Source organism: Epinephelus fuscoguttatus, linkage group LG6, assembly GCF_011397635.1.
Source record: "Epinephelus fuscoguttatus linkage group LG6, E.fuscoguttatus.final_Chr_v1".
Classification (NCBI taxonomy): Eukaryota; Metazoa; Chordata; class Actinopteri; order Perciformes; family Serranidae; genus Epinephelus; species Epinephelus fuscoguttatus.
Genome location: NC_064757.1, coordinates 14,348,615 through 14,364,797, shown reverse-complemented (window position 1 = coordinate 14,364,797; position 16,183 = coordinate 14,348,615). Strand labels below are relative to the sequence as shown.

The 16,183-nt window shown below is 42.6% G+C and overlaps 1 protein-coding gene across 3 annotated transcripts in view; it reads left to right on the top strand.

The window, feature by feature from the left end:
• The window catches only part of ep400 (E1A binding protein p400), a 32,432-nt gene extending 16,482 nt beyond the window's left edge, over positions 1 to 15,950 (top strand). For 2 of the 3 annotated variants that reach the window (XM_049579065.1, XM_049579063.1), the window contains 30 exons: positions 660 to 833; positions 1,287 to 1,439; positions 1,675 to 1,745; positions 1,871 to 2,160; positions 2,399 to 2,601; positions 3,338 to 3,507; positions 5,229 to 5,425; positions 7,036 to 7,147; positions 7,291 to 7,584; positions 7,697 to 7,771; positions 7,965 to 8,099; positions 8,198 to 8,242; positions 8,490 to 8,643; positions 8,915 to 9,147; positions 9,293 to 9,466; positions 9,562 to 9,609; positions 9,718 to 9,854; positions 10,072 to 10,128; positions 10,222 to 10,300; positions 10,706 to 10,879; positions 10,980 to 11,025; positions 11,106 to 11,212; positions 11,404 to 11,605; positions 11,698 to 11,849; positions 12,073 to 12,318; positions 12,568 to 12,736; positions 13,079 to 13,236; positions 13,435 to 13,599; positions 13,701 to 13,778; positions 14,884 to 15,950. In XM_049579065.1, coding sequence (XP_049435022.1) covers positions 660 to 833; positions 1,287 to 1,439; positions 1,675 to 1,745; positions 1,871 to 2,160; positions 2,399 to 2,601; positions 3,338 to 3,507; positions 5,229 to 5,425; positions 7,036 to 7,147; positions 7,291 to 7,584; positions 7,697 to 7,771; positions 7,965 to 8,099; positions 8,198 to 8,242; positions 8,490 to 8,643; positions 8,915 to 9,147; positions 9,293 to 9,466; positions 9,562 to 9,609; positions 9,718 to 9,854; positions 10,072 to 10,128; positions 10,222 to 10,300; positions 10,706 to 10,879; positions 10,980 to 11,025; positions 11,106 to 11,212; positions 11,404 to 11,605; positions 11,698 to 11,849; positions 12,073 to 12,318; positions 12,568 to 12,736; positions 13,079 to 13,236; positions 13,435 to 13,599; positions 13,701 to 13,778; positions 14,884 to 15,198 — 4,613 coding nt within the window. In that variant the 3' untranslated portion in view covers positions 15,199 to 15,950. The remainder of the gene's footprint in view (positions 1 to 659; positions 834 to 1,286; positions 1,440 to 1,674; positions 1,746 to 1,870; positions 2,161 to 2,398; positions 2,602 to 3,337; positions 3,508 to 5,228; positions 5,426 to 7,035; positions 7,148 to 7,290; positions 7,585 to 7,696; positions 7,772 to 7,964; positions 8,100 to 8,197; positions 8,243 to 8,489; positions 8,644 to 8,914; positions 9,148 to 9,292; positions 9,467 to 9,561; positions 9,610 to 9,717; positions 9,855 to 10,071; positions 10,129 to 10,221; positions 10,301 to 10,705; positions 10,880 to 10,979; positions 11,026 to 11,105; positions 11,213 to 11,403; positions 11,606 to 11,697; positions 11,850 to 12,072; positions 12,319 to 12,567; positions 12,737 to 13,078; positions 13,237 to 13,434; positions 13,600 to 13,700; positions 13,779 to 14,883) is intronic. The other variant, XM_049579064.1, reaches the window with a different exon arrangement.
• Positions 15,951 to 16,183: the final 233 nt, after the last annotated feature.

Sequence of the window (16,183 nt, the reverse complement as noted above, 5' to 3'; positions counted from 1 at the left end):
AATGATAAAAAAAAAAAAAAAGTTTATCAGTTTGAATTATCTTGTCTTTGTACTGTATTAATTTCCAAAAAAGCATTACGTGAGAAGGTTTATAACCAATAAATTTCTCATTTGCACCTCTTTTCTCTCATACATTTTCTAATGTAAGGACCTACCAGAATGAGCACATTGCTTTATCTAAAATGTCTTAAAAGGGTAAACCAGTGTTTGTACATGCCCATCAAAATGAAAACAATAATTATCATTTTAAAAGATTGATTAATTATTATAATAGTAGTGACTGATTAATAGGGGGTGTTCAAAGACTTTTAATTGACAGGGTATCACCATCCCTAAGTCTACCTCCATGAAAAGGCATCAAGTTCAATGCTTTATGTATGTGTATGTTTCAGGCTCTCTGTCTCACCTGAGGACTGCCCTTACAGCCATTTTCTTTTCCCTTCAGGGTTTGTTAAAGTAGGAGCTGCTATGGTTCTGTTGTGGAGGGCGGCTGTGCTCGTTCCTCTAAATAATCCACCCTGGTTCTGCATGTCTTGTCTCTTTTTCACCCTTTAACTAACTGATGCAGAGCATATGGTTTTGTTCCTATTACACTGTCTGACATTTCAGAGGACTTTTTAATGCTGTCTTTGATGAAGTGTCTGTCCTTTCCATTGAAGGTGGAGACGTGGTGAAGATTGCCCAGTTGGCCAACATTGCAGGCAGTCAGAATCGTATCTCCCAGCCAGAGACTCCTGTCACTTTGCAGTTTCAGGGCAACAAGTTCACTTTGTCCCCCAGCCAGCTCCGCCAGCTCACCACTGGACAGCCCTTGCAGCTCCAAGGTACACTCGGTAAAGTACATCTCATTGTCACACTTTTATCTCAACTTAGTTATCTGCTTTCTGACCTTTTGACATCTTGACCTTTACAAGAAATTATGGATGCTTATTCTACTTGTCTATAACACCTCAAGGCATTGAAAGTGCCTGATGGCCTCAGCTTAAGACGCATACCATGTAATTGCAACTTCCCTGGTTTGATTATAGCAGGGGACTTTTGTTGCATGTCATCCTCCTCTCTCCCCTTATTTCCTGTCTTTCTGTTACCTGCTGTCAATATACCTTTGATACAATTAAAGATAAAGATTTTGTCGTAAAGTCCAATTGGATTTAAATCAATGAGCATTGTTTTATTTTTCACATGTATTTTAATGGCCATGTGAATCCTAACTGCCACTCAAGCTAGTATTGGGTTTTAAGAGTGCACCTCTTATATTTGTTGCTTAATTTGTGTCATGGATTTAGGCAACATCCTGCAGATTGTGTCAGCTCCAGGGCAGCAGATCATCAGGCCCCAGGGATCCATGGTAATGCAAACAATGCCACAGGCTGTCCCTGCCTCCAACGCCTCATCTACACCTGGCACACCTCATCCCGCTCTGTCAACAGCCCAACAAGGTGACTCATTCACAGTGAAAATATTGCATTATTATCTCTATTTGACTGTCTCCTAATCAGTTATTTAGTAACATCATCTAGTACCAGTATGATTATAATGGTGAAAGTTAATAGGTTTCATGCGACATAAAATGCTACCTCATCCCCAGTAGGTTAAACACTGGCAATTGCAATAGCGCTGCTTTAATGAATTGAAATTTTATTCTTCTATTGATGTTCTGTATTTCTTTTTAAGCACTGGGTGTAACAACAAATGCCACATCATCTCCCACCAAGCTCACTGCTGCAGCTCATGTGGGCTCTCAGGTCAGTACATCACCAAGCAAAGTCATGTTTATGATGCCTGAAACATTTTACAGCATGCAAACTAAATTTTTGAATGAAAATGAATGATTGTTGTTGTGTGTACCGTCTCTCAATGTAATGATCAGGAGTCTTCAGAAGAAAAGACTCAGCAGCTGAAGGAACGTTTGAGCCGTCTGTTTGAGGCAAACGAGCGACGCTGTAGCCGCAGAGTGCTGTACGGTTCAGACCTGCTGCAGGCATGCACTTTGAGCACAGAGCCTGGTCACTCTGCCCTGACTGCTGGAGGCTGGAGGTGGGTGGGCAGAGAGAGCTGCCTCAGGGCCCAGAGAACCTGCGTGGCTACCACCTCTACACTGCAGTCCACTCTGCTCTCTGTGGAGGACCGCCTGGAGGCTGCCAACAGCCTTATCAAGAGGTACTTCAGCTCAGTAAAGAAGCCTCCTGAAATCTTTACTGCACATGAAGTTTACTGGCCATGTTGTTAGAACTGCATTGGTCGGGTAAAACAAACACTTTTGCCGCAGTATTAAAAACAAACATGATCTCTACCATCATCTTTGTAAAATAAACTCACAACTTACCTTTCACCACAATTCAGTGCCATATGTTAAATTTCTCAATCCAAATAATGTTTGTCTGTTGTCATGTTTTAGGCTGGTATGTGTGGTGCCTCCAGCTGTAGCCCTACCTCCTCACCTGTATGCAGCCAATCCCCCAGTTCCCTACAGCCTTGAGCAGAAGTCCCTTCACTGTCGGCTACGGGAGGCCTCTGCCCCCCACAGTGCTGATATCCACCACTTGGCTTCCAGGCGTCTCCTCTGTTTTTCTGACCTGCAACTAATGCAGATGGACTCAGGTTAGTCTAGCATCTTTTTTTTTTTTTTTTTGTTTTTTGAATGCAGCAAGCTGGGACTGCAAAATGAATGACCTAAAAACATGTATCAGTTTTTACAATGTTACTAACTAAACCAATATTTATGTAGAAACATCACTGTTATCCTTCTGCCTACACAGAGTGAATGACTCATTCCATATTTGGCTTAGTGTAGCTTTCTTCAAACAGAAGAACAGGCTGTCCATACACTCTGTCTCTTGTACACAGGAAATGCAGTCACCTGTAAACACAATATTTAAATAGAAATAAAAAGAAACAGTGCTCATGTCATCTGTGTGCTCCTCGGAACTGTTTAAAGGAAAAATACAATGTAAAACACAATGAAAAATTGGGGTAAATTTTTCTTTACTTGGATCCAGTATTCCAAGCCAGTGTAACTATTGTAAAAACTGTTGGGATTACAGAAAAAACTGCACCTGTTAATTAGCAGACACTGGCCCTCAGTTATAAAACAAATGTATGAGAGAAGACTGAACGTACAGTCATGGATAACACATGAATCCTATCATTAGATGATTTCTGCACTGGTTTGTGTGTTATATTAATAAATGAGGGCCTCTATACTCTTTGTAGTCACTGTCACAATACAACTAAAGTAAACCTTTCTGTGGTGTTCCAGCAGGGTGTACCTCAGCTGCAAAGTTAAGCGTCTGACCTTGCCAGGAATAATGACTTTTGATATTTTTCTTTTCCAAAGGTAAACTGGAAGCTCTTGCCATTTTGCTACAGAAGCTTAGGTCGGAAAACCGCCGCGTCCTCATCTTTACTCAGATGGTGAAGATGCTAGACATCCTGGAGACCTTCCTAGACTACAGGCAGCTCAGTTATGTGCGGGTTGATGAAAGCTTCACTCCTGATGAACGAGAGGTAAATTCACCACCACTTACACTGGTTCTGACAAACCAAACTCAACAAGCTTCAAAGCTGAAACTAAGTCAGCATTACCTGCATCAAAAATCTGCCATTGTGTTGCTTGAATTGATGTGTCTAATTATAGCATTAACTGTTGTCATGGAGAGCAGTGGGACCAGGTATAACTAGGGATGGGTACCGAGTTCGGTACTTTTATTGGTACCGACCGAATTCGGTCGGTAATACCGAGTATCGATTCACGTAAAATCAAACGGTACCACATTTCGGTACCTGAACGCATCCTAGGGACTTCGAGAGTGGAGGAGTGACGTTTTCGCTGCCTATCGTGAACACAGCATTGTACGCACGAGAGCGTGATCACGTCAGTAGCAACTATCAACAAAGCAGCATGGCTGAGAGAAAGAGGTTGAAGATGTGGCTCCATATCTCAAAGTTTGATGTAGACTACGCTCGCTGCAGTATTTGCGACACAAGGCCAGCTACGGAAATACCTCAAACCTGAGGAAGCACCTGGTCAAGTACAAGGTGTTTTTAAAGGCTGACGACTCCACAGTATTTGATAGCCTGAAAGTTAAGGCTACTTCTCCTGGCATTAGCACACCTGCAGCTAGCGGCTCGTTGTCATCTGCAGCCAGCATCGGGGCAGAAGAAGTGGGATTAACGTTCGATGATGACGGTGATTAAGCAGGGCATCAGCTACATCGGTTCCAGGTAATTAATAAGCTTAGTGTTTAAGATGATTGGGCTTTGTTCTGGTCATTCTAATGTTAGCTTCGCATTTTAACGTGCCTTAGTTATTATCATCTCGGCTCCTCGTATTCTCTAAATTTAACGTTACACTCCCCCACACATATTTTTCCCAGAGGGGAAAGAGGAGGAATAGGAGGTAGTAGGAGTGGGTTCATTTTGTGCAATAAAAAGAACTGCTGCATAGTCAATTATATAGGCTACCTTTTGATATTATGTTACAGTGTTAGATGTTGTTTTATCCTGTTTGATATTGAGAAATAAATGTTAGTTTTGACAAAAAAAAAAAAATCTAAATGAAATATCCTTTATTACCACACATACATGCAAAAAAAAGTACCGAAAACAGGTATCGTTTCGTACCGGTATCGATTCCCAGGTACCGGGTATCGGTACCGTATCGGTTCAAATGTGAAAGGTACCCATCCCTAGGTATAACAGTTGACTGGTAGTGGGCAAGCATGTGCCTTGCAAAAGTGTATATAGATTCTCTATCTGTCCTCCTCGTGATCCAAGAACGTTCTTCATACCATTTATGTGCAGGTCAAGTTTTATATCATGATGTGACGACAAAGTCATGTGAGACCCAAGAACGGGTCACATGTTACATCGATCAGTAACAACTCAGTTGTTTGAAGGGCCCTGTCATCCTCAGGGTTGCTTCTGTCTTCGGTCACCATTAAACTTTAAAACCACAAAAAGTATGAATTACTGTTGTTACTAAACATGGACAGATATATTTATCTGTTGACTTTATATTGTAGTTTGAACCTGTTCATAGACATTTCTGGCTCAACAAAGGGACAATGAGATGACAGTCTGGGCTCATGGGTTTAGGTCTTTTCTATTTGCTGCTGCATAATTTATTCCAAGTGTGAAACAAGTGTAATTCTCAAAGTGTATTGTCAACAACTTCTTTTTTAGCCTTTTTCCAGTCTGTTCATGTGCTTGGTGTTGTGTCTTTTCAGGAGAATATGAAGAAGTTTAACAGGAACAGGAAGGTGTTCTGCAGCATCCTGACCAACCGCTGCTGCTCTGCTGTTGGGACGTTGTTTGATGCAGACACCATCATCTTCTACGACACAGACCTCAATCCCAGCATGGACGCCCGCACCCAGGAGTGGTGTGACAAAATAGGACGTTCCAAGGATATACACATATACAGGTGATATTATTAATACAGGGAAATGTGTTTTAGGTTTTCTTCATTTTAATGTTCCTTAAATCATTACTTGCAAAACTGTAGATATAACCTTCTTATAAATATTAAGGATTGTCCAGTTGATTGGCCACTGGGTGTTACTGGGTGATATTCGTTCTAAATAGTTTGATTGACGGTGACTATAAAGACCGATCAAATGACACAAGGCAATTTCTTTAAGCGCCGATGAAATGGCTTCACTGGTCTGGTGGTTCTGTCAAACTGAAGCTCACATTGAGCATTCACTGTTACAGTCATGGTTTACTGTTAACCTGACATCCAGCTCATCTGCCTGTACTAAGTGCAGACAGACATCTCTCTTTGCTTATACACACACTGCACTAAATGCTGCAGAACACTTAACATTTAGCTTTGTTTTGTCCTGCTCGTGCCCACGATACTGTCTTGGCGTCTGATTTAATATACCAGGTCTTTTTCATCTGCATTTCTTCAGGATTTGAACCGTTTTGTATCTTTGACAGAAAATGCAGGGCTGATTAGATTGCTTATAACTTCTCAATGGAACAGAGTTGATTCAACTTCTGAAAATAACCCACACAGAAAACTGGTTGTGTATTTTAACTTGTGTGATTGGATTATATGTTGTACTTAACAGACCTACTCTATACATTTAATTTGTCTTTTGGTTGTAGTGACACGGTCATAATTTAAGGTATACCAGGCAGGATCGTGGGTTATAGTTTGTAAACGCGTTTGCCAGCTAAAGTGATAGTAAAAACCAACCTCAGATTCACTTTCATTTGGCTTTTTGCCTTGTTATACTTGTGTGTTTTCAGCACTTTGTTTCTTATATGCCTGCTGCATATGGTCTGACACCTGGTCACCACCTTTTTATAAAGTCCAGACCTCACCTGATATGAGTGAATGACCATAAATGTCCCTAACACAGAAAATAAGAAAGTACAGGCAGAGTGCAGAGTCTCTGCAGAAAAATACACCGCCACACACCTCTGGTGGGTCATAAGGGATGATTGAGAAGGGTTACTTTAGTGTGAATCTATCCATTGTTTTTTTTTTTAGTTAGTTAGTTAGTTAGTTAGTTTAGCCTGCATAGTGTATTTTGGAAGGTTTGGTTCACCCAAGTTGGAAAGAAAAATCTCATTTATCTCTGATTGTGTCCAACAATGTTGATGGATTTTGTTTAATGTTGCCAAGTTGTGAAATTTCCATCTCTGAATCTCCACTCCAGCACATTGGAGGTGGCTGTGATGTCTGTTTGTAGCATTCAAAGCATTGAAGGTATCATTTTTCAAAAATCCAACAGCTTCTTTTCTTTCCAAAAGCAATGCCCTTATTATCCACAGATCCTACTGTGAATAGCAACATTATGCAACTCTTAAATCTCTGATGTTGTTCAGAACAGTTCAATAAATAAATAATGCTGCCCGCTAAATAGCTTCAGATAGACTTCATGATCAGTCATGGGTATTCGCCAATACAGCTTCCAGTGATCGTTGAACAGCCCCAAAAATCCTGATGAGAGATCCCTTACTAAACACTGATATTTAAGGACTTTGGTACTACTCTTGCTTATTTTTTTGTGTGTTTCCCAGGTTGGAGAGTGGGAACTCCATTGAAGAGAAGCTACTGAAGAATGGCACAAAGGACCTGATCAGAGAGGTTGCTGCCCAGGGAACTGACTACACCTTGGCTTTCCTCACACAAGTAAGATGAACTCACTGTGGTCTTGTCTTGGAGTTTCGAAACAGTGCACACTTTAATCCTTATATTTGCTTAAAGCTTGATATATGAAAAATATATGAAAGCCTGGGACATTTAGTAACTGACCTGATACTTTGTGTTTTCAGCGGACGATCCAAGATCTGTTTGAGGTGGAGGCAGGCTCGGGGGAGAAAGTGGAGGAGTTTGTGGTTCTTCACCAGGAGCCATCTGCCTCTGAGGCCATCTCTCCCAGAGTTGCTAGACCCTACATCCAGGCTCTCCACAGCATTAATCTGGATGCCCTGCCAGAGGAGGAAGAGCAAGAGCAGCAGGAGGAGGAGTTGGTAGGGAAGGAGTCAGCAGAGGACAACCAGGAGTCAGAGAGCCAAGCTAAAGAGGAGCCTGCTCAGAAAGAAGAGCTGAATGCAGTCATGGAACAGGTAGCTTTACTTTTTTAATGTACCCTGGAAAATACAAGTACAAGAAAAACACTGAAATAAAATGAATAATGCAAACAAATATTTTTGCATTTGCTTCCCTTCTCATAAACAGCTCACGCCAATTGAAAGGTATGCCCTGCATTACCTGGAGTACCTCCACATCAGTGACGATGAAACTGCTCTCAAGGTAACTTCAACTGTAATGTAACCAAAGATTTTTATTACACAGATTTTAGGCATATATTTACAGATTTACAGTAGTATAGATATGGAAATCAGTCCATTTATCAACTAATCGTTTCTACTGTAGTATGTTGGTATAAGTGCACCATTTGTCCCTTAATAAATCTGACTGATTAATTCATGTTTATGTTCCTCAGGAGCAGTTGGAGTGCTCTAAGAGAGGCTGGGAGCAGCAGCAGCTGCAGAAGCTGAAGGAGGAGGAGGAGGAGCGGCAGATTATGGAGGGAGATGAAGATCTCTTCACTTACACCAGAGAGGATGCCTACAACATGGTGGGTGGCCATTGTGATCTCTGCTAATCAAACGAGAAGTGGTGTGTGGATTGTTCTGCACAGTTGTTGACATTAACCTTTACTGTGTCTTTCAACAGGAGTATGTATTTGATGCCGAGGATGGCCACACAGAAATCATGCCGGTAAGACACCAAATGTGATGTAATTAGAAAGCAGTTAAATTATGCACAGTGTTTTAAGCGGTGTCTAATAAATTTATTTGATCAGTTGATAAATTGATTATATGTGAGAATTTTACATAAATCCTTGTATTATCTGAATTTGGATCTTTGCTGTTCTCCTCCCAGTTTCATTTATTTGTATTGAGGCATATCATGAACTCCCACCCTGTCTTCTGGCTATATTCTGACTTGTGATTTTCCAACACAGCTTTGGACTCCACCCACACCACCACAGGATGACAATGACATTTATATCGACTCTGTGATGATGCTGATGTATGACACCACACCTATGCCAGAGTCCAAGCTGCCTCCAATCTACATCCGCAAGGAGCACAAGAGACTCAAGATGGACCCCTCAGGTAAAACAAGATTTGTTGTCAAGGTCTTCATTTACTCCTTTGTACAACAATACATCAGTCCTGCACTACATATTTAGTTAAATATATATTTACTGAGAATATTTGGTTTTGCTCTAAACGGTAGTTTTGTCTGGTTTCAGACAAGGAATTGTTGTAAAATCTGGAGTAAATGTGTATTTTAATAGATATATTTATTAAAGATAGATACATGAAGTGTTATTGCAGGTTAGTTTGGTTTCTCTGTCCTCACTGGAGTGTGTTTGTCTAGCAGCAGCCAGAAAGAAGAAGAAGGGCCATGGGGAGACGGTCATTCCTCCACGCTCACTTTTCGAAAAGGCCAGCATGCTCAAAGTTCGCCGAGAGGGCAAGGACCAGAAAAAGAACTTCTCCCTCAAGCAGCAGGCACCCTTTGCCAAACCCCTACCCTCGCTGGTTAAACCTGCCATGGAGGCCGGCCAGGACAACCCCGAGTGGCTCATCAGTGAGGACTGGGCTCTGCTTCAGGTACTGGCTCCACTATCAGCTTCCATGTTGATCTTCCTTTCCAGATGTGTTGATGGAAATGAATACATCTTGAATTGCACTTTACATAATAAAACAAGTTATAATATGTGTGCTTTCAATGTCCAAATATCACTGTGTCTGACAGGCTGTAAAGCAGTTGCTGGAGTTGCCTCTGAACTTAACAATCGTGTCTCCTGCCCACACTCCTAACTGGGATCTGGTGAGCGATGTGGTGAACTCATGCAGCCGCATCTACCGCTCGCCCAAACAGTGTCGCAACCGCTATGAGAATGTCATCATTCCCAGAGAAGAGGGCAAGGTAATAGAGAGGGAGAGAGAGAGAAGGCAGAGTCACACTACTTGGCTTACTCACTTTATACTTGTTTGTCTAAATCATGTCTAACTTTTCTGCAGCTGGTGTATGAGGCAAACCCCAAGAAGAAAACCAAGAGCATATACAAGGTACACTATCCTTGCCTTTGTATTTGATAAATGTTTCTTTTCTCTGGAATTCCCGGTCTAACTATTGTTTTTTGTTTTTCTTTGTACCATGTCTTTGTACTCACTCAGTCTAAGAACAGCCGCCCTCTAAGGACCTGTCAGATCTACACACAGGATGACAATGCCACTCACATTCAGCTCTACAACAGCCGCTTTGAACTCATGAAGATCATCGCTAGCAAGAGAAGTCCACCAATCAAACCACTGTAAGTACTGATGAATCTCTGTTTATAATGAATGCAGAAGTCTCACCACGGAGCTAACACCAAAGCAGGAGATTAACAAAACTGAAAACAAGCTTTTCATGACAGGCTTTTCATTTCAGGAAATTCATGCAGTTTTTGTCTATCTCAAGAAAATAAGAGAATCGGGTTCAGATGCTACATTCCCTTAATAAATTAATTGAATTTATACTACTTACAGGCTTGGCATGAATCCATTCCAGAAGAATCCCAAACATGCCTCAGTTTTGGCAGAAAGGTGTGTTTAGTTGCCATTTTTATACTTTTAATATCTATTTTTCAAATCTGATAAAAAATTTCCATATAAATTAAAAAAAATTCTCTTCTTCAGCGGGATCAGCTATGACAAGCCCCTGCCTCCCATTCAGGTGGCATCTCAACGTGCTGAAAGGATTGCCAAGGAGAAAAAGGTGATTGTTGGCAATGTAATTGTTGACGTTTAGCATGAATCATGAGCGCCTACTTTGTGTTTCATCCCTGTCAGATCCAAGTGGCGCTCTTTTTCATCTTCATTGACATGTTTGCATTATTGTTGTCGCAAAACTGGAATATCTAACTTTGAAACAGTGCCTTGAAAAATATCGATATTCAATACTATTTTCTTTACCATGGAGAAAAATAGACATTGGGGGCATACCATTTTAATTTCATCAAAGTATTAAATGCAGCAAGGCTATAGCATGACAACAACTTTGCTTTGTGTAATGGTACTGCAGAAAACAAGTATTGAAACCCCTGATATGTTTTTATAAATCAATATTTTTGACAGCACTAGTTTTCATTTTTGATTGACTTTGCATTGTGTGTGTTTGCAGGCCCTTGCAGAGCAGCAGAAGGCTCAGCAGTTGGCCCAGCAGCAGGCTGGAGCTCCCCAGGCCCAGGCTGCACCAGGCCAGGCCCAGACTCCCGCCGCTGGCCAAGCCCAGGCTCAGGTCCCTCAGGCTGCCACAGTGGCCGGAGCTGCTGCTGTGCCTAATGCAGCTGTTCTGGTGAGAATCAAAACATCAGTATTCTTCTACATACAGTGAGATCCAAAACAAGCCACTTTACCCAATGAAGGCCTTTACTCATACGTTTCATGTTTTGCAGGCTGGAGCCATAAAAAATGCCACTGTGGGCACAACCATCCAGGCTGGTACGCTGACACACATATGGTCCACATTACAGAGCGGTTGGTGTTCCAATAGTTAATTCATTTCTGTTTGTTTCTTCCAGCCACTGTAGGGGGGAATGTGATTGTGAACACAGTCGCTGGAGTTCCTCCAAGTCCCTTCCAGGCCAACAAACGCCTGGCATCTCCAGTCATACCAGGCACCCTGTCTGTGAGTCATGTTCATTTATCACTGCTGCTCTGGCTTAATGCAGCCACCTACTTATTTACAGGAATTCGTGACGCAAACAGCCCTTGTATTGGCATTAAGCAGAATGCACACCCACCCTGTAGACAGAATGACCACTTAAAGTGTTGGAGCCTTTGCTCATTGTGTTGCTGTTTTTGTTGTTGTTCGTCCAGCCTGCTAATGCAGCTGGAGCCCAGGTTGTCCACACACAACAGAGAGCTGTCACTGCCGCCGCTGCCCCTGCCGAGGTGGTCGCCATAGCTACGGGTCAGGGTGTACGAGCCGTTACCCCAGTGACAGCATCTGCAGTAGTTTCTACCACTCTAAGCCCAGTGCAGTCGCAGACTCGCTCACTAGTCACTCAAGTCACACCAGGTACTCCACTGCCCACAGGCCTTTTTCTGACAAGACATCCCTCAAGTACCTGTTACTGTCTCACAGATCTGACCTGTCTGTCCTCCATCCAGCCACAGGTATGCAGCTGCCACAAGGAAAGCCTCTCATCCCGGCCCATCTGCAGATGCTCCGACAACAACAGCTACAACAGCACCAGCAGCAGCAGCAACAACAGCAACAGCAGGCTGCTTCCCCACAGATCAAGGCCGTAGGCAAACCCCAGGTACACCACCGGTGTCTTTACACTTCTAGGAATGTGAATCAGTGTTTGGGAATGGGAATTTCAAAATTAAGGCATATCTTAAAGATAAAGATAAGGATGACGTATTCACTTTGCATCAATGATATTGGATCGTTGATATGAATCAATAAATCCACCCAGATCAATGGATCATCACACCTCTAATAGTTAGCTCATCTTTGTCTTGCAATCTGTGTGTTTACAGGAGTTGTTAAAGATGCACAAGCATAAGTTGCAGCTGCAGCAGCAGCAACAACAGCAGCAGCAGGTAGCTGCAGCAGTGGCGGCAGCAGCAGCCCAGGGCCAACAGGCTGCAGGGGCCCAGCAAGCCGCACAGGTGCAGCCTGCACAGGCTGCCCAGGCCAATCCCCAGCTAACAGCTGTGGCAGCACCCAGACCTGGAGCTGTGCTGACTGGCACCACTGTTGCCAACCTGCAGGTGGCCAGACTGGTAAGACTGTGAAAAGGATTTTACATAAATACAAAATGTACAACATGCAGAAGAACTTGTTAAAGTATTTGAGAAATGTACTGCACTACTATCGGACCTATATGAACCATATGAATCAAAAGACAAGATAGACTGTATTATTAACAGTCTACATACAGAAATTGTAAGTTATTAGTGTCTAACAACATCAGAAGAAATGAGAAAGTGGTGTGTTTACAACACTGTATTTTTTCGTGTTTCCTTCCCCAGACTCGAGTGCCTACTCAAGGTCAGATTCAGGCACAGGCAGGACAAACGGCCCAGATGACCCTCACCAAGACTCCTGTGGTGTCAGCTGTTGTCTCATCAGCTGGTGTCACTACACTGCCAGTCACTGTAGCAGGCATTAGTGTGGCTATTGGTCAGGCCCAGAAAACAGGTGTGTTAAAAGTCTTATTGGATCTCTATGACTTTATTGTCGCTCCTCATGTCCATACAGGCTTTACAAACCAGTTAATGTTCAAAGTTATGAGCATTTCTTTTAATTATATTTTGCTATTGTTTCAATCATATTCTTAATATAATATATAATACACAATATAATACACCCATGATTGGAATCCAAATTGAAACAGGCAGCCGTATTTGTTGTTTATTGGGTCTGCATTGTTTGTGATGGACGTCCTTTCATGTGACATCCTGTTGTGCTATTGTTATTATTGTCACAAACCTCTGATTCGTCCTACAGTTTCAATATGTTATTCTTTCTCCTCTCTGTCAGGTGGGCCTGTGCTGACGCCGTCCTTCCCCCAGATGCAGGTCCAGCAGCTGCTTCAGATGAAGAAGCAGCAGCAGCAGGCGGCAGCAGTTCAGGCAGCGGCCGCAGCTCAGCAGAAGGCAGGGCAGCCACAGCAAGGACAGGCCACTGTGCAGCAGAAGGTAAACACACGTGGACTTTCACATGTTCACAACTGATCATTTGTTTGTCTCTTACCACAACAGAAGCTTCAAGTACAGCATATAAACAGATTTTTTTTACCACTCTGGTACACTTTTTGTTAAGTATATTAGTTCAGTATGTATCGGTTATAAAGATGAAGTGGTCGGAGTTAACTGTAGTATTGTTATTTCTCTTAGATTGGTACCCAGCAGGTTACAGTGCAAGCAGCCCAGGCAGCCCAGCAGCCGCAGCAGAAGGTGACCTATGCTACCACCACCCAACTCCAACCAGGCATTAAGACCCAGTTCTTTACAACATCTATCGCCCAGGCTCAGAAACCCACTGGAGCCCAACAAATCCAGGTACATCATCAGTGGCAGTCAGCACCGCACAATAAATATTTGCAGATAAACAGTGGGTTTGTGTGTTGATATGAGATTTTCTTGTTTACTTTTCCTATCAGGTGGCTAAGCTCCCGCAAATAGTGCAGCAGCAACCCACTGTGGCTAATATTCAACAAATCGTGTCTTCTCCTCAGCAGGTAAGGGTTTCAGGCTGAGCATTGCTTCTAAACGTAACCTCTGTATGGCAGTGGGCTAAGAATTATAGTTTTAATCAGAATTTTAACTAGATGCTGCCTTTATGTCACATGTTATATGCATTTATATTTTTATAGTTAGTTTCAAAGACTAAAACTTAAGCCTCATTTTCACTGCATGGTTCGGCTCAACTTCACTCCACTTGACTCACTTTTGGTACCAGGTGTTTTCTCAGTGTCATTTATTTAACTGCAGACAGTATGCGGTCAGTGTAGGCAGGATTTTTAGCTGACAGTCAGAGCAACGCACCATGAAAATGCCATGCGTTCCCTGTCAATGCAACACAAATACTCATTGCATGGCAAAGATTTGCAGGCTGCCATTATTAAAATCTGGGTCAAGTTAATTTAAAAAATTGCGTTCACTATTGACCTTAGCTTGGTGGTTTAAAAATGGTCGGCTTGTACAGGATGTCCTGTGTAACACCAATGAGGATTCTCTCTGACCTGAGTGGTCTGCAGTGTTTTAACCAGTAGACGTGGGGTGATGAGAGGGGACATAACTTGTTAGCAAAATTACCAAAATTCGTCCCCCTAGTTAACCTGCCAGCCCTGGGATCCAAACCCATACCTGCAACAGATATTCATTCATTCATTATCCATAACTGCTTATCCTGTTCAATTTTGGGAAGGCTGGAGCCTATCCCAGCTGACAGTGGGCGAGAGGCGGTTAGACTATCACAGCGCTGACATATAGTCACCAGCTAAACTATCCTGCATGTCTTTGGACTGTGGGAGGAATCTGGAGAACCCGGCGAAAAGCCACACTGACATAGGTAGAACATGTAAACCCCACACCGAAGGGCCCCAGGTGGTCGGGCCAGGGTTCTGGGTTTAACCCCTCTTGCCCTGAGGCAACAGCGCCAACCACTCAATAACCAACAAGCAGTTCAGAGCCAGTATGTTTTATAATTTGTTCTGAGACAGAAGATGTTTAAAAGCGGCAATGCTAAGCGCTACCACAAGTGTAGTGTAGTGCAGTGTAGTGGATCACATCAAAGCTCTGAAACAGGACAGATAAATGTTTGATTAACTTGTTCCTCTTCAGATCCAGGCCCAGACTGTGACTCTGACCCAGGCAGCCACGTCCGCTTCTGCTCAGGTGCAGATGATTCCGGCTGGGACAGCAACGGCCCAGGTAGTCCAGCAGAAGATCATCCAGCAGCAGGTGGTGACTGCAGCCACGTCACCCCAGATCCAGACGCCTCCTCCACACAGCCCCGCCCAGCAGCCTGCGGTGCCCTCCTCGGCCGAGTCCCCGGTGCAGCAGCCCGCTCAGCCCCAACAGACCACAAAGGGTCAAGCTCGCCAGGGTGGCATCAGGGCCAAAACTCCTGCCAAGCCCAGCGGAGGAAGCAGCTAGGAGACATACACTAATGAAACTGAATTCACCAGATCTTTTCCTGCAGTACAGATGTGACAGTACTGAAGCATTTTTATGGATCCCACAGCAGCTAATGCCGCACCAAGCCTTTACCTCACCCCAACCATCCACCACCACCATAACCTTAAACTGCTAACTGTGTTCAAAATGATCATTTCAGAGCTCATACCTTAATATTTTGGCACAGCACTGCTGCCCATAACTCTGGTGGGATCCATAATTTAGCTGTACTGAGTCAACATTGTTACTTCTATTCATAATTTTGTGTCATAAAATGTGGAATGTGTCTTGACATTACCACAACTAAAAATTCCCCCCACAACTACTGCCCAGTGAATCAAACAGAGACAACGCTCATGCCTTCAAATGATGATTATATTTCTGGAGATAGCTGAGGCTTGTGGGTAACTCTGCATCGAGAATTGAGCTGTCCATTAGAATAAGTGTATTCATAAATAGTCCCTTTTATGTCTAATTCCCTTGTTGTCTATAGATACTGAATGGAGAAGAATGCACGTTCCTTTAGTCATTTGTTTTTTATTGCAGCAAATACACTGTAAACATGTACTTTAGTATTTTGTGTTTTCTCATAAATTGTCTTTTTTTATTGATGTCAAGGAAAAAAATGTAAATATCAATGAAAAACATTTGTACTTGTAAAGTAGTCGTGTTTTCATTGGGTTTTTTCAGCCTAATTGTAATAAAGTGTTTTGTTTTTATACACAAATTCATCTTTTTTCCTTTCATTTTTTTTCATTAAATCTGTTCTAAGTACTTGGAAATCTGGTGAATTCTTATAACACACTTCCTGTTTCGCTACAGCACCTGGAATCCTGTGTTTTTCTGCCTAATATTTATAGCCTTAACAGTGAGACAGAACTTTATTGGTTCTTACAAAATCTAGTGGTGCTGCATTAATAGCTATTCCTTTTTCTTTTAATCACACATTCATTAAAAAAGGTCC